The sequence below is a fragment of the Martes martes genome, assembly GCF_963455335.1.
Source record: "Martes martes genome assembly, chromosome: 12".
Classification (NCBI taxonomy): Eukaryota; Metazoa; Chordata; class Mammalia; order Carnivora; family Mustelidae; genus Martes; species Martes martes.
Window position 1 is genome coordinate 62,955,596 of NC_137900.1, and position 15,359 is coordinate 62,970,954.

Below are 15,359 nucleotides of genomic sequence, written 5' to 3' on the forward strand. Positions count from 1 at the left end.
TGCCTTCCCCCTTCTTGTCCCAACTTGTGTCCTCCATCTACCCAGCTTCCATCCACCCTGTCGTCCTCCTCAGCCCTCATCCAAAAAAACAAAACAAAACAAAACAAAAAAACCAAAACCGCAGCAGAATCTTTGTGCTTTTAGTTTCTAGAACTTCCAGGAATATTAAACCTCTACTGCTTGTCTTAGACACCAAGAGTCACACAATGAGTTTATTGGAAAGTGGGAAACAGTAGATGGGGAGGAGAGAAAATCAATCAGTCACCTTCTGAGAGTTCCACCAGCCCATTCACTTCTTAGGGAATTAACCACAGATGTGATCCGTAAACTCTCATTAATTTGCACCCTTGGTATTGTTTTATGATTTGGTGCAACCCTCTGAAAAGAATTTCATTAGCCTTGACATGGAGTCAAGAATCAGGGTCAGAATAGATTCGGAACAGATAAAGGCAACTCCTCGTTCCAGGCCCTTCTCTTGGGGTGTCGCAGATTTTGTGAGGAAGGGGATCCCAGCCCCTGCTCGGAATCGAGACCATGGATCTCACCTCAATTATCTTCGCTAAGGGGAGAACTTGCCTCCCTTGCAGAGGGTAAACTCTTTCTAATGTCCCCTCTTCCTCTTGGAAGAGCAGCTGACATGTTTTCTTTCTGCCCACGAAGACACCTACCACATAGACTGCATGATGCGGTTCCGCCTGCAGTATGAGAAGACGTGGCAGGAGTGCCTGGCCCAGGTGCAGACGTGCAAGGTGGGGGACCCTCCCGCCCCGCCCCTGCCCTCCTCCAGCCTGGATTCTCCTCCACCCCTCTGCCTGGACCCCTCCTCCCCAGCTTTTCCCACCTGTCACTCAGGGTGGAGCCCAGTCTGACCTCCTCCAGGAAAACTTCCCAACCCCATGGGGGCAGTGATACACTCTGACCACGTCAGCCTTCAGCCTTGACCATCTGTACCCCTTACAGCACTTGACATTGATCCAGGACAGGTCGGACCAGGGGTTTATTTCCAGGGCTTCACTCTGTAAGTGAGTGCAGCCACTGCTGTCACACCCAGCCCTTCTATCCACCCTGCTGGCCCCTGTCAGAGGGTGAGACTGTGGGTCCCTCAAAAACTACTCCCATGACAGTGCCTGCTTTTTTGGGGTACAGGAAGATAATTTGGGCAGAATGCCCCCTCCTGCCTCCTGGCTCTGACAAGTTCCTGCTCCTCCTCCCCTCATGAGTCTGTACAGCTTTTGTTCTGCCCCCGAGACTCTGGGGTGAGCAGAATTCACGAGGAGCAGAGTGATTCACGGTATCAGGCAGGGTCCAGTGCTCTGTGGCCTTAGGGCCAGCCGCGTGCCTCTCAGGTCTTTCAGGGTGTCAAGCCTCAGAAGTAAAGCCTGGAGGGAGAAAAGGGTGTAAACCTTTGCTCCTAGGCCCTAGGAGAGCCTTCCCAGCACCATGCCCCTGAAAGTTTCCTCCCTTCATCCCTGCTGCTGCCTGGGACCTCCTGAGGAGCTCAGGGGCCCTCAGTACTGACCCTTGTGCCCATCCTACTTCTCTTTGTCAGGCGCAGCAGGGGCTAAGTTGAAGTCAGCACACACCCCAAGAGTGTCTTAGGCCTGACAGGAAGGGCCCTTGGTATTCCTATTCAGCAGCATTGGAAGCATACAACTATAGACAATTTTTATTTGGGGAAATTGGTTTATATTAGATTTTGTACATAAACCGAGGCTTTATTACTATGCAGAAACCTGCTTTCCAGCTGGCATAATAGGAATTCAGTTACAGGAAGTAGGAGCCCGTCTGACTTGCAGCCACACCGAGGCCATTAGTATGGCTGATTATGTCTCTGGGGTCTGCAGGATGACAGTTCTGAGTTCAGGTCCCAGCCCCCCACTTGCCAGATGTGTGGCCTCTAGCAAGTTCCTCCACTTCTCTGAGCCTTGGTTTCCTCATCTGTCAAGTGGGGCTAAGTGAGACAACAGGGATAGTGCACAGAGCCTGGACTCGGTGGGCGGACCGTAAAGATGGACCATCTCTACCGCTGTGAGGGTTTCCCCTGAGACTGGGTGAGAGGCAGACCTCAGGGGGCAGGGCAAGGCCCCGAGGTGAAGCCCTCCCCTGTCCTAAGCCAGGCTCTGCCCTGGTTCCCCTCCAGAAGCAGCTGCTGGACTGCAAAGCCTTCACCAAGGAGGAGGCGGAGAGCCTGGTGAGCCCATACTTCTTCCAGATGGTGGGCGAGCTGCAGAGCAAGGTGGAGGAGGAGCTGGAGCTCTTGGATGTGCGTAGCTGGGGACCCGCACAGCTGGGGAGCAGGGTGGGTGGTTGGGGGGAGCGGTCACCTGGAGTGCCCCGCTATGAGAAGACCGGAGTCTGGGGGCCCCCAACTTTCTTGTCACCAGTGAGTCCATTTCCCCGGTCCTGGCCGCCCCTCTGGGGTAGTTCTCTGCACGGGATGCTCTGGGCTCCCCTGTGACACCCCCCACCCTGCTGCCCAGTGACAGCCGTGCTGCCCCGGGCTGGGGTAGCGAGAGCTCCTCTGAGCCCTTGTCAAGTCTGCGTGCCCAAGGGCCACAAGGAGCAGCAAGCCCCTGCCCCAAGACGCTTAGGATCAGGAGCTGGGTGGGGAAACATTTTCTGCTAAGCGCTGGATAGTAAATATTTCAGTTCCCTGGGGCCCGTCAAGTCTCTGTAACAACTTCTCACTCCATTTTTGTCACACAAAAGACAATTTTATTTGTGAACACTGAAATTTGAATTTCATATAATTTCCACATCATTCGGTATCTTTGTCTGATTTTTTTTGTTCAGCCATTAAAAAATGTAAAGTTAGCTTAGCTCTCAGGGCCACATACAAAAAAGGCGGAGGGCCAAATACAGTTCTTAGACCAAGTTTGCTGCCCCCTGGCCCCAATGAGAGCATAAAATACAACCACGAAATGGGGAAAGGTGAGGATTTAACAATTGGCTCAGATGCTAAGAATCAGGGAACTCCAAAGAAGGAAACCTGCCCAGGCTGAGATGGGCATGGCCCGCCTGAATACCCAGGCTGGTGTCTGGGGCGGCTCCTGCTTTCTTCCAGGCCCCAAACCTCCCCTTCTTCCCACTAGTGACTTCAGTGGATATGGGCCAGGTCTAGAGATGGGACTTCGGGTCAGCCAGACTGAGGGCATGGCTTTGGGCAGACCAGAATCTGTTCCAGAGGAGGGAGAGCCATGAACCTGTGTGTGACCCAGGAAGATGACCCCAAGGGATGGTGCCTAGGCAGTGATGGCCGGGCCGGTCGTTGGAGAGGTGGGGCCTCCACTGGCTGGCGAGGGAGCCCTGAGATGGGGGTGGCCTTCTTCTCACCCCGGGCCCGTCGGCCTTCAAGCCCCCTTCTCTGGGTTCTGCCACTGCAGATAGCCTTTGAGGGCCTGGCAAAGCAGACGGAATGGCAGAGCTCAGATCTCTTCAGCTACTTCCAGGAGGCTGTGCAGCTGTGGGAGGCACATCAGAGCGCGCTGTCGGTGCTGGATCTGGAGCTGGAGAAGCGGATGGAGCAGCTGCGGCAGAAGCGCAGCCTGGACGAGAAGGTGTGGTTTCTCGCCCCCCAGGAGCCCCCGCGGGGATGGAAGGGAGGGCCGCATCCAGACAGTCAGCTGCCGGATGGCTCTGCTGGGGGGCCTGTAACCTCAGCTGGCATTCATATTACTAAATAAATAAATAAATAAATAAATAAATAAATAAACAACCCACCATATTTATCGTAGAGTAAATAAACTTAACCCCAAACTTATCTTAGATTCAAATGTAAAAACCTCAAGCTATAAGACTTACACAGATGGAGAAATCAAGGCTCACTTTGGTCATGGGCTAGATGGGAGTAGAAGAAATCCATCTGTTAGGTCTGGGCTAGTGATGGGTCCCTGGACCCAAATGTGTCTGTAAGAGAGTGCTCATGAGAGACAGACAGACTGGGGTGGTGTGCGGAGCTTCTACCTATGGTAGTCACCCCGTGCCCACAGGAGATGAGCGGGGCCCCCACCCCACCTGCCTTCACACAGTCTAGGGAGTGGAGGGACACACCCAGCATCTGATTTTAAATACAGTTGGTTCAAGGAGAGCAAGTGGCAGGCACCATGGGAGGGTGTAGGGAGTGGCCTGCCGAGGTGGCATGGGTATAGGGACGTGTCCCTGAGGAGTCCCATCTCAGCTGGGTCTCCAGGGATGTAAAGTAGACAGAGAAGAACATTATCAACAGAAGAGCCCAGGGCATTGAGGGTAAGTGTGGTAGCACATTTGGTGCTCCCTTTTCTAGGGAAAAGCCCTGTGTTTGCCCTGAGGCACCTGCCCCTTGGTTCTGGTGGTAGGGTCTCTGCATGTCACTCACAGGCACTCGGTGAGTTTGAGTTTTGGTAACTCACATCTGCTTCCTTGTATTTTGGGGGTGGCTGCCAGGCCCTGGAGGCCCGCCTGGATAAGCTCTTGGACCAACTGAGGCAGCAAAGCGACGAGGAAACACTGAAGATTCACCTGGAAAAGGCCAAAGATTTCCTGAAGAATATGAAATCCAGGTAGGCAGACCAGATCCCAAAAGACAGAAGGGAATGGCCTGAAATTCATATTTAAGATCAGAGGCTGCCTGCTTAGGAGCCCAGGGTGTGCTCAGCGAGCTCAAGATTGAAATGTTGCCTCTAGCTTAGGAGAATGTCCTAGTGGTCCTTCTAACACAGAAGCTTCCAGGAAGAACTTTCCTCTGAAAAGTTTATGGAAGAAGATTTCAAGGCCATGTAGTTTAAAGGTCAAGAGCATGGGCCCTCCCACTACCTTTTCAGATTCTAAAACATAGGTGTTCCTTCTTAAAGACAAAAAAGTTAACCAATACAAACGTGTAGAAATTCCCCCTCATTCCTGCCCACCTTGTCTTTTTCATGGGCATGCACATTTATTTATGTGGATATAAACACATATACAGTGTTTTTTCAATAAAGGTTGACTCATGCAATGCAAGTAGATCTCCAACTGCAGATAGAGGTCTGTTTTCTAATGACCAGAATTCATCAATATGGGTGCTTCATAATGGTCTAACCATCCCCCAGTTGATCAGCTCTTTAAGATTGGTTCCAGTTTCTCAATATTAAAAACAGTACTCTCTGAATTGTCTTGTATCCTTGTGCCTTTATATAACTGATTCTATAGGGACCATTCATAGAAATGACACTGCACTGCCAAATGATTGCAGTACTTAGCTTAAGTACTTAGCTTCCAAAGTGTATCTTGAGGCAGATAAGTCACCTCCTCCCCACCCCGTCCCATCCAGCCTCCTCTCCTTACCTGGGAGACAGATAAAGCCTGATCCCTGGAGCATTAGAGGTTTGATGGGATCATGTAGGTAAAGTTCACGGACAGGGTTAGGACCGTGGACAGGAAATGGGAACACATGTTATAACAAACAGAGAACTCTCCCGTGTGTGTTTTCCAAATGTTCTACAAAGAATGTATATTCCTTATAGGATCAGAAAAATAGCAAAACAAACCAAGGATTGCCAAAGTGAAAGGAAACTCGGGCATTGGCTCTACGGGGCCCCCAGCCCACTTCCCAGCGGCCTGGGGTGTGGCTCTGGGTTAAGGTCCCCCCCCACTCAGTGGAGCCCCCACGCCTTAGACCCCCTCCTCCACCCCCCTCCCAGGTATGAGTGTTTCCACAAGCTCCTGACAAAGGAAGCCACGGAGTACCCAATGATCATACTGGAGGAACTGAACTCCTACAGCTCCGCCCTCAGCCGACACTTCTACGTTCGTGAGATCTTTCAGCAGGTACAGAGAGCGGTGCAAACACCCAGCCACTCCCGGAGAGGTAAAGGGGAAAGGGTATCTTCTAGCTCTGATCTGCCTTCCCTTCCATACCTTCATGAACCCCTTCTCGATCAGGACAGCAAGTGGTAAGAAGCTGAAGGCGTTTCTAAAAGAGACCATCTCTTTCTTAGATTAAAAGGGGTTGAAGGGCTCCGAGTTCAGGCCTCAGGCTTGTATGGAATTATGAAGAAAAGACGATTTTCTAGGACTCTGAGTTTCATTCATCTTCCCCACCACTGCCATGTAGCATCCTATAATACCGCTAGGACCTGCCCTCTCTCCCCTCAGGAGTCTACCCCCCACCCCTGCCCACCTCCCCCTGCCCACCCCCGACCCCGCCAGCCTTCCTCAGCCTTCTCTGCGGGCAGCCCTCTGTCTCCCCACATCCCAGAGCCAGCCAGTCTTCCACTACCAGGGACTAATGTCCCAACCACTCACGTTTCTCGGCCCCTGTCCCTGCTGCTATCGCCGGGCGTGCTCATATGCTGGTGGCTGGCAAAGACAGGAGCACAGAACATCCCAGAGTAGGTGTTTCCTGAAGGGCAAGTTATGTCTCACTAACTTTGATGCAGCTTCACTTGCCCTTCGCACGGTGTCTTGTACATGATTCGGACACAGTGAATGTTCCCTGGGTGAATGCACGACTAGCTGGAACATCCTGGTCTGACCCTCCTAGAGTTTGTCTCCTTCCCACCCAGCCAGCCATTGTCCTGCATGGCCAGACCGGACACTACTTGCAGTTATCACTAAACCTGGCTGAGGCTTTCTCGTGTGCACAGGGTCCCCAGCTCCTCAGAGAATCCCTGCAGAGAGGAAGGATCTCTGTTTCAGTCATTAGTAAATGCCTCCTCTGGCGCCTAGGTTGAAGGGGAGTTCACCATCTGCACTTTGAGATCGGCCTGCTTGCCTCGGTTCAAGTTGAGTATCTATTGTGATCTCCATGGCACAAGGGAAGACCTTGAGCTCCATCGAGCTTAAGGAGCTTGGCCAAGGTCACTCAGCTTGAAAGGAGCTGGGATTCTAATCAGGACCTGTGAATTAGTCCACAGTGTTATCCATGGCTCAGTATATTCACGACCTCATGTAGAGTCTGTGAAACAGGGAATTTGTAGGGTTAATGAAGGGGCTCCCTGGTCATGTAAATCATGTTCATTCTGTATGTTCACATCCAACACTGGGAGCTGCAGACCCCTGCCCCTTGGTCTGCATCCCTCGATTTATATTTTCTTGCTCTTTGCCCCAGATCACTACAAAAATGTCAGAATGAGAGTTCGTTTACTGATAATGCCTATTGTGGGATAGAAAGATTTGCAAGCCTTCTTGGGATTAAGGAAAACTGATTCCCCAGTTTGGGAACACTCTGATTACCGCAGGAAAATAAGTAGTCAAGGCCACGTCAGATGTTGAAGGGAAGGTGTGGGTGCTTCTACTTAAATGAGAAGAGATGCCCTTAGAAGTGGCACTCTGGAGAAAGGCAGTGCTGCTCACTCAGTGCCCTGTGGTTTTTCTTTGTAGACTTTGGATGGGGAAGTCATTTTCAAATTCAGGGAACCAGGTAACACTCTATTCTAATTCAAGTCTGATCCTCTCTGACTTCACTCTTGTACATTTGTGGGCTGGGTGGGCCCAATCCAGGCTACATTGGTAACCTGTTTTCCCTTGTGCTTTGGGGTCGGTCATCAACAGAAGCACACGAAAAGCACTTCCAGGAGAGTATGAGAAACTGGAGAAGCAAACAGAGGGCTCAAATGGAAATGAGCAGAAGTGAGGAAGGTGACAGTAGCAGGACAAGTCCCTCCAGTCCAGCAGAAGAGATGGAAGAAGATGATCAAGAAATTGAGTCTTCCTTAACTGAGGAGATGGCAGTGAGCCAGCAGGAACTGTCTATACAGCGTGACAAGATGGATGAGTCCAGTGAGGAGTCAGTTAAAGAATCAGGAAAAATACAAGTTGAACGAGACAGCTCCTTAAAACCATCTGGGAACCAGGAAGATATGATGGTTCAAGAAGAAGAGATAGAGGAGGAGGAAAAGGAGGAGGAGGGGGAGGAGAAGGTGAAGAGGAAGAAGAAAAAGAAGGAAGAGGAGGAGAAAGAGGAGGAGGAGGAAGAGGAGGAACACGAAGAGGAAGAGAAGCAGGGGAAGGAGGAGGAAGAACATAAGAGTTTATTTATGGAAGAGGTAGGCCAGCAATGGATCCATTCTTGGGAATGGGGAAAGCGTTCTAGGCTCCCTCTATGTATCCCTATTACAAGCTGGGGTCCCCAGTGGTGCAGTCTCCCTTGGGATTTACAAATGTATGCACATCTTTTATTTTGTCAAAAGGAATCCAGTTCTTATCTCACAACAGTGCTTTTTAAAATTCACTTTCTTCTCCTGACATCTTATCCTGCAACCTACTCCGAAGTCAACCCTTAACTGTATGGCTTTCCTTGTCTTTCCCTGGTCATCTCTTTCCCAACTCTTCTTTCCTGTGTGGACCAGCCTAGACTCTCCATTCCCTCTCTCTTCCCATTCTCTTCTGTAGCAGAAAAGATCCATATCCAAGATGGCAGACAGAGATCTCCTTGGAGTGTAGGGAAGTTACTCTCACATTAATAAGTCTTGTCCTCAAAACACACTCCAACTCATAGAACAGTAACTTGAATTCCATAATCATTAAATTGCAAGACTCTCTTTCTATACTGCTATAGAAGAATTGGCATAGGAGACTCGTTTTTGAGCAGAGATCCCAAATTCAAATTCCCACAGGCATGTAATAGAAAAGTGGTCTAGAGACCAAGTATAAAATAGTAACAAGTGGTGAAGCTGATTGTCTTAGTCTGTTGTGACGGCTATAAGAGAATACCATAGACTGGGAAGCTTATAAACAACAGAAATTTATTTCTCACAGTTCTGGAGGCTGGGAAGCCCAAGATCAAGGTGCCAGCAGATTTGATTTGTGGTGAGGTCCCACTTCCTGGTTCATAGACAGCCATCTTCTCACTGTGACTTCATATGGTGGAAAGAGCACTAATCCCACTCCTGAGGGCTCTGCCTTCCTGACCTAGTCACCTCCTAAAAGCCCACCTCCAAATACCAACACACTGGGGATATGAATTTCGGAGAGCACCCAACATTCAGTCTAAGGCAACTGTGCAGTCATTGTTCAGCTCCAGCCAATAATGCCATGTGGGGATGCAGACAGAATTGCCAGCTTTCCTGATTTTTAAGAGAAATCCAAAATCCAAATTCTTTGTAGGATTTCCTGATTTTTGAAAGCACTGTATTGGGAAGAAAAATAATTACAGGCGAGATTCAGCCCACAGGTGTATAACCTTGATATCAAGGATCCTGTGGCTGGATCCCCAGGTCTGTCTGGTGATATCAAGTATAAAGTCTTCTCTTCCACATAGGCCGGAGCCCAGGAAGAGAGCGTGGAGGAAATCTCCCACGACGAGGACATGGAGTCCTTCACAACCTCCAGTGGACACACTTATTTCGTCTTCCTAACCCTGGAACAAGAAGAGAGTTGCAAGAAACCCCATTCTAACCTTTCTACCATTCTTGTCAATGACATTTCCAGTGCCAGCTTCCTAGAACAAGTGATCATTCCATCCAGACTAGTTTTACAAATTAAGAAACAGTGAGTAGAAACCCCTTTTATTCTCATGCTCCTATCCTAAGTTTTATTAACAAGGTGAGATATTATGACAAAAGATTGGACTAGTTTCAACTGGAAAAAGAAAATGTGTAGGTAACTGAGGGTTGAGATGAGAAACAATTTCAAAAAATAGTAAATTTCCGAGAATTATTTGTAGTCACATGTATCTTCTGTGAGAGTGATCCCCTCCACCTCTCCCAGGATGCCTTGCTAGCCTGGGGCTTGTACATAAGAAATAGTGTTTTCCCTGCAAGATGTTAGAACCCCAGCACATGTGGAATCTTGCTGTCTCCCTTCCTTCTTTCATTCCTTCCCCCCTCTTTTTTTCTTTTTTTTAATGATTATGTAGACATAGACCCTAGGCATGAGTATGTATCTGTATGGTATTTGGCTCTGATTATATGACACATTAATTGCATAAATTAGAAAACTGAAAAAAGTACAATGAAGATTATAAAATAACCCATAATTCTGCCACTGAGAATTTACCTCCCCTAACTCCCAGGTTTTGGGGCCTCTGTGTTTGAACTTGGGCCCAATGTGGAAATTTGCAGTTGGCTTTAGGATAGCATTTTCATTGCCCTCCAGACTCTAAATGTCATAGCTAGGACTGACCAGCTAGAGATCACCTGATTAGTCTCCCTCCTATGTGTAGACATGGTCAGGGGATAAAAGTTAAGTCAGGCTTTTGGACTCTTCTCTTTCACCTCAGCATCATCTCATCTTGAAAATGTTTCCTTTTTTTTTTAAATTTTTATTTACTTTTTAAATTTCTTTTCAGTGTTCCAGAATTCATTGTTTATGCACCACACCCAGTGCTCCATGCAATACGTGCCCTCCATAATACCCACCACCAGGCTCACCCAACTTCCCACCCCCACCCCTCCAAAACCCTCAGATTGTTTTTCAGAGTCCACAGTCTCTCATGGCTCTTCTCCCCCTCCAGTTTCCTTCTCCTCTCCACCTCCCCATGTCCTCCATGTTATTTCTTATGCTCCACAAATAAGCAAAATCATGTGATCATTGACTCTCTCTGCTTGACTTATTTCACTCAGCATAATCTCTTGACTTGAAACTCATCCTTTTTCCTTCCTCTGTCACAGGCCATTGTCTGTCTTCTCCTTAAAGAAGAAAAGCAAGGACCACCACAAGAGCTAATATTTATTGAGAGGATTTAATGCTCTCAGTAACTATGAAAGGGGTACTATAATTAGCTTATGTTACACACAAAGAAACTGAAGCTCAGGGAATTAGTAATTTGGATAAGATCTCGGAGATAGGGAATGGTTGGTTGGATCTAGGATATAAATCTAGACCATGTGATTTCAGAGTCTTAAGCCAAACATTATGCCATCTGGCCTTGGGATTAACCAGAAAAATAATTCTGTTAAACTAATTGGATTTGCATATTGATGGATACAATACTGAAAAGTATGGAAATCATGAATGTATAGCTCAATGAATTATCCAAAGGGAGCACACCTGGTCATCAGTACCCCCACCCCCAAAATAGAACATGACCAACTCTCCAGGAGCCTCTTCATGTATTCATCTCAAGTCATTGCTCTCTCTCTTCCTCAAGCATAGCAAATACTATTTCTTTTGCTTGTTCTTGAACTTTATTTAAATGGAATCATAGAAAACGTACTCTTTTATGTTGGAATTCTTTCATTATGTTCATGAGATTCATATGCATTTTTGAATGTGTGTCTTCTCATTTTTACTGCTGTATAGTAATCCATTATAAAAATACATCACCCATTTTCTTTATCCATTCTACTACTGGTGGATGTTTGGGTTGTTTTTCATTGGGGAATGGAACAATGCCACTCTGAACCTTTTTTTTTTTTTAAGTTCAATTAGCCAACATATAGTCCACATTAGTTTGTGATGTCCTGTTCAACGACTTATTAGTTGCATATAACACAACTTAGCTGCTCATCACATCATGTGCCCTCCTTAATACTCATCACCCGGTTACTCCATCCCCCCACTACCTCTTTCTGCAACCCTGTTTGTTTCCCAGAGTCGAGAGTTTCTCATGGTTTGTCTCCCTCTCTTTTCTTCCCATTCAGTTTTCCCTCCCTTCCCCTATGGTCCTCTGCACTATTCCTGATATTCTACATATGAGTGAAACCATATGATAATTGTCTTTCTCTGCTTGACTTATTTCACTTAGCATAATACCCTCCAGTTTCATCCATGTCGATCCAGATGGTAGGTATTCGTCCTTTCTGATGGCTGAGTAATATTCCATTGTGTATATGAATCACATCTTCTTTATCCACTCATCTATTGAAGCACATCTTGGCTCCTTCTATAGTTTGGCTATTGTGGACATTGCTGCTATGAACATTGGAATGCATGTGCCCCTTCTTTTCACTGCATCTGTATCTTTGGGATAAATACCCAGTAGTGCAATAGCTGGATATAGGATAGCTCAATTTTTATGTCTTGAGGAACCTTTGTACTGTTTTCCAGAGTGGCTGCACCAGCTTGCATTCTCACCAACAGAATAAGAGGGTTCCCCTTTCTCTACATCCTTGCCAAAATTTATTGTGTCCTGTCTTGTTAATTTTGGCCATTCTAACTGGTGTAAGGTGATATCTCAATGTGGTTTTGATTTGAATCTCCCTGATGGCTAATGATGTGGAGCACTTTTTCATGCACCTGTTAGCCATTTTTATGTCTTCTTTGGAGAAGTGTCTGTTCATGTCTTCTGCCCATTTCTTGACCGGATTATTTGTTTTTTGGGTGTTGAGTTTGATAAGTTCTTTATAGATCTTGGAGACCAGTCCTTTATCTGATATGTCATTTGCAAATATCTTCTCCCATTCCATGGGTTGAACATTCTTGTACAAGTCTTTTGGCAAACATATGTCTCCATTTCTTTTAGATATATAACTGAGAGTGGAATTGTTGGGACATAGGGTTATATGCGTGTTCCTCTTGAGAAGATACAACCAAAGGATACTACCAAGGAGTTTTCAAAAGTGATTTTATTTTAACAGTTTACAACAGTGTGTGGGAGTTCCATTTGTTCCACATCCTCATCAACACTTGGGAGTGTCAAGAGGTTTTGTTTTAGCCACTCCAGTGTACATGTAGTGGTATTTCATTGTGGTTTCAATTTGCATTTTCCTGATGAGTAATGATGTGTACCTTTTCATATACTTGTTGACCATTCGGTTATCTTTTCTGAAATGCCTATTCAAATCTTTTGCCCATTTTCCCCTGGTGGATTGTCAATCTTTTTTTTTTCTTAATTTATGTGAGTAAGTTACCTATCCTAGATAAATATGTGGCAAATGCTTATCCCTCTCTGTGCTTGCTTTTTTTTTTTTAACCCTCCTAAAGGCATCTTTTGCTGAAAAGAAATTCTTACTTATAATAAGTTCCTGTTCATCAACTTTTTTCATTAGGGTTAGTGTACTTTCTGTCTTATCTAAGAAATCTTTGCTTGCCCCAAGGTCATGAAAGTATCCTCCTATGGTATGTACTACAAATGTTATTGTTTTAAATTTCCACATATAGATGTAAAATCCACCTGAAATTAATTTTGTGTACAAGATAGGAGTCAGATTCATTTCTTTCTATATGGATAACTACTTGACCCCAGAAGACTCTCCTTTCCCACTTCTCTGCTGTACTTCCTTTCTGTTTCTCTGTGTGTCTATCCTTGCATCACTGCCTCACCCTGCCTGATTACTGTAGCTTTACACTAAGTCTTATTATCTGGTAGTGTAAGTTCTCCAACTTTGGCCTTCTCCCCTACTATCCTTGGGCATTTGTACTTCTACATAGACTTGAGATCAGCTTATCAGTTTCTAGAAAAAGACATCTACTGAGCTTTTTATTTTTATTTATTTTTTTAAAGATTTACTCATGGGATACCTGGGTGGCTCAGTCAATTAAACATCTGCCTTCAGCTCAGGTCATGATCTCAGGGTCCTGAGATCAAACCGTGCATCAGGCACCCTGTTCAGTGCCGAGTCTGCTTCTCCCTCTCCCTCTGTGATCTTTCTTGCTCTCATTCTCTCTCAAATAGTAAAAATATTTTGAGAAAAGATTTACTCAATTATTTTAGAAAGTCTGTGTGCACACAAGGTGGAGGGGCAGAGGGAGAGAATTTTCAAGCAGACTCCCCACTGAGCATGGAGCCCGACATGGGGCTTAATCTCATGACCCATGAGATCATGACCTGAGCTGAAACCAAGAGTCAGACATTTAACAAACTGAGGCACCCTGGTTGCATTGAATCTGTAGATAAATGTTACTGAATCAAGTCTATAGATATATTTGGGGGAAAACCAACACCTTAACAAAATATAGCCATCCAAACAAGACATAAATTTTGAAAAAGAAGTGATAAGTTGGGAAAAAAATTGCAACTCACATCACAGTCAAAGATCTCATGTTCCCAGTATAAAAGGAGTGCCAGTATAGAGACTGATAAGAAGAACAGCATCTTCACAATGGAGAAATGGGCCAAAGATATTAATGGACGGTATGTAGAAAAAAAGTTAAATAGTCTTAAACACATGCCAGTATGCTCAGTTTCAGCCATACCACCATGAAATTGTCAAATTCAAAAGTTTGGCAATCTGTTCCAAGACTGTGGAGAAATGGGAGCTGTTACTACAGATGGCAGTTCTGGTTGTCTTGCCTTAAAAGCAGTTAAGTTATATCTTCAAGAACCACACATGCGGCCGATGTCGAAGAGGTTACTGCCTATGTTCTCCCCTAGGATTTGGGTGAATTCCTGTCTCACACTGAGGCCTTTGATCCATTTTGAGTTTATCTTTGTTTATGGTGTAAGAGAATGGTCCACTTTCATTCTTCTGTATGTAGCTGTCCAATTTTCCCAGTCCACTTATTGAAGAGACTTTTTTCCCATTGGATATTTTTTCCTGATTTGTCAAAGATTAGTTGACCATAGAGTTGAGGGTCCATTTTTGGGTTCTCTATTCTGTTCCACTGGTCTATGTGTCTGTTTTTGTTCTGATACCATACTGACTTAGTGATCACAGCTTTGAAATGTAGCTTAAAGTCAGGCAACGTGATGCCCCCAGCTTTGTTTTTCTTTTTCAACATTCCCTTGGTGATTTGGGATCTTTTCTGGTTCCATACAAGTTTTAGGATTGTTTACTCCAGCTCCTTAAAAAGTGCCAATGGTATTTTTTTTTAAAGATTTTATTTATGTATTTAACAGAGAGATCAGGCAGAGAGGCAGGCAGAGAGGCAGGCAGAGAGAGAGAGGGAAGCAGGCTCCCCGCTGAGTGGAGAGCCTGATGCGGGGCTCAATCCCAGGACCCTGAGACCATGACCTGAGCTGAAGGCAGAGGCTTGACCCACTGAGCCACCCAAGCGCCCCCAATGGTATTTTAATAGGGATGGCACTGTATCAGGAAACTTGAGAGTGTTCACTTAAAAATCCAAATTGTGTATAAATATTTTCTAGAAAGGTATTAATTCTCAAGTGTGCAATTTTGTCTACAAATTTTGAGAAATCTACATAATGACATTAACCCCATATTTGTGTTTGTATGTTTATAAAGCATTAAAGTTTTATTAACGAAATTTTTAGTACTTGATATAAATTAGAAATTGCATCTACAAGCTTTCTGAAAGTACAGTTTGCTTTCACTTCTGTTGCAAAATTAGTCTCTAAAAACTATAAAGCTAACTAAACTGATGAAAAATATCTCTGGTGTATGGTTTGGGGAAGGAGACTTACCTCAGAGGTATAACCATTTCATTTCTGTTTCTCATTGTTTGCAAAATTGTACATGAAAACAGACAAAAGCTATGTTTCAGTTATTCAGTAGTTACAGTATTTACACACACACACACACACACACACACAAACACAAAGAACCACACATGTATTTTAGCCT

The 15,359-nt window shown here is 45.6% G+C and overlaps 1 protein-coding gene across 1 annotated transcript in view; it reads left to right on the top strand.

Annotated features, from left to right (window-relative positions):
• Positions 1-15,359, top strand: part of CCDC180 (coiled-coil domain containing 180) — a gene marked incomplete at both ends in the record, with an annotated part of 61,142 nt that overhangs the window by 16,568 nt on the left and 29,215 nt on the right. Inside the window, 8 exons of the mRNA XM_080820300.1 lie at positions 661-749; positions 2,141-2,263; positions 3,384-3,557; positions 4,423-4,538; positions 5,655-5,781; positions 7,336-7,375; positions 7,507-8,000; positions 9,215-9,444. Of these exons, the coding sequence (XP_080676426.1) occupies positions 661-749; positions 2,141-2,263; positions 3,384-3,557; positions 4,423-4,538; positions 5,655-5,781; positions 7,336-7,375; positions 7,507-8,000; positions 9,215-9,444 (1,393 nt within the window). The remainder of the gene's footprint in view (positions 1-660; positions 750-2,140; positions 2,264-3,383; positions 3,558-4,422; positions 4,539-5,654; positions 5,782-7,335; positions 7,376-7,506; positions 8,001-9,214; positions 9,445-15,359) is intronic.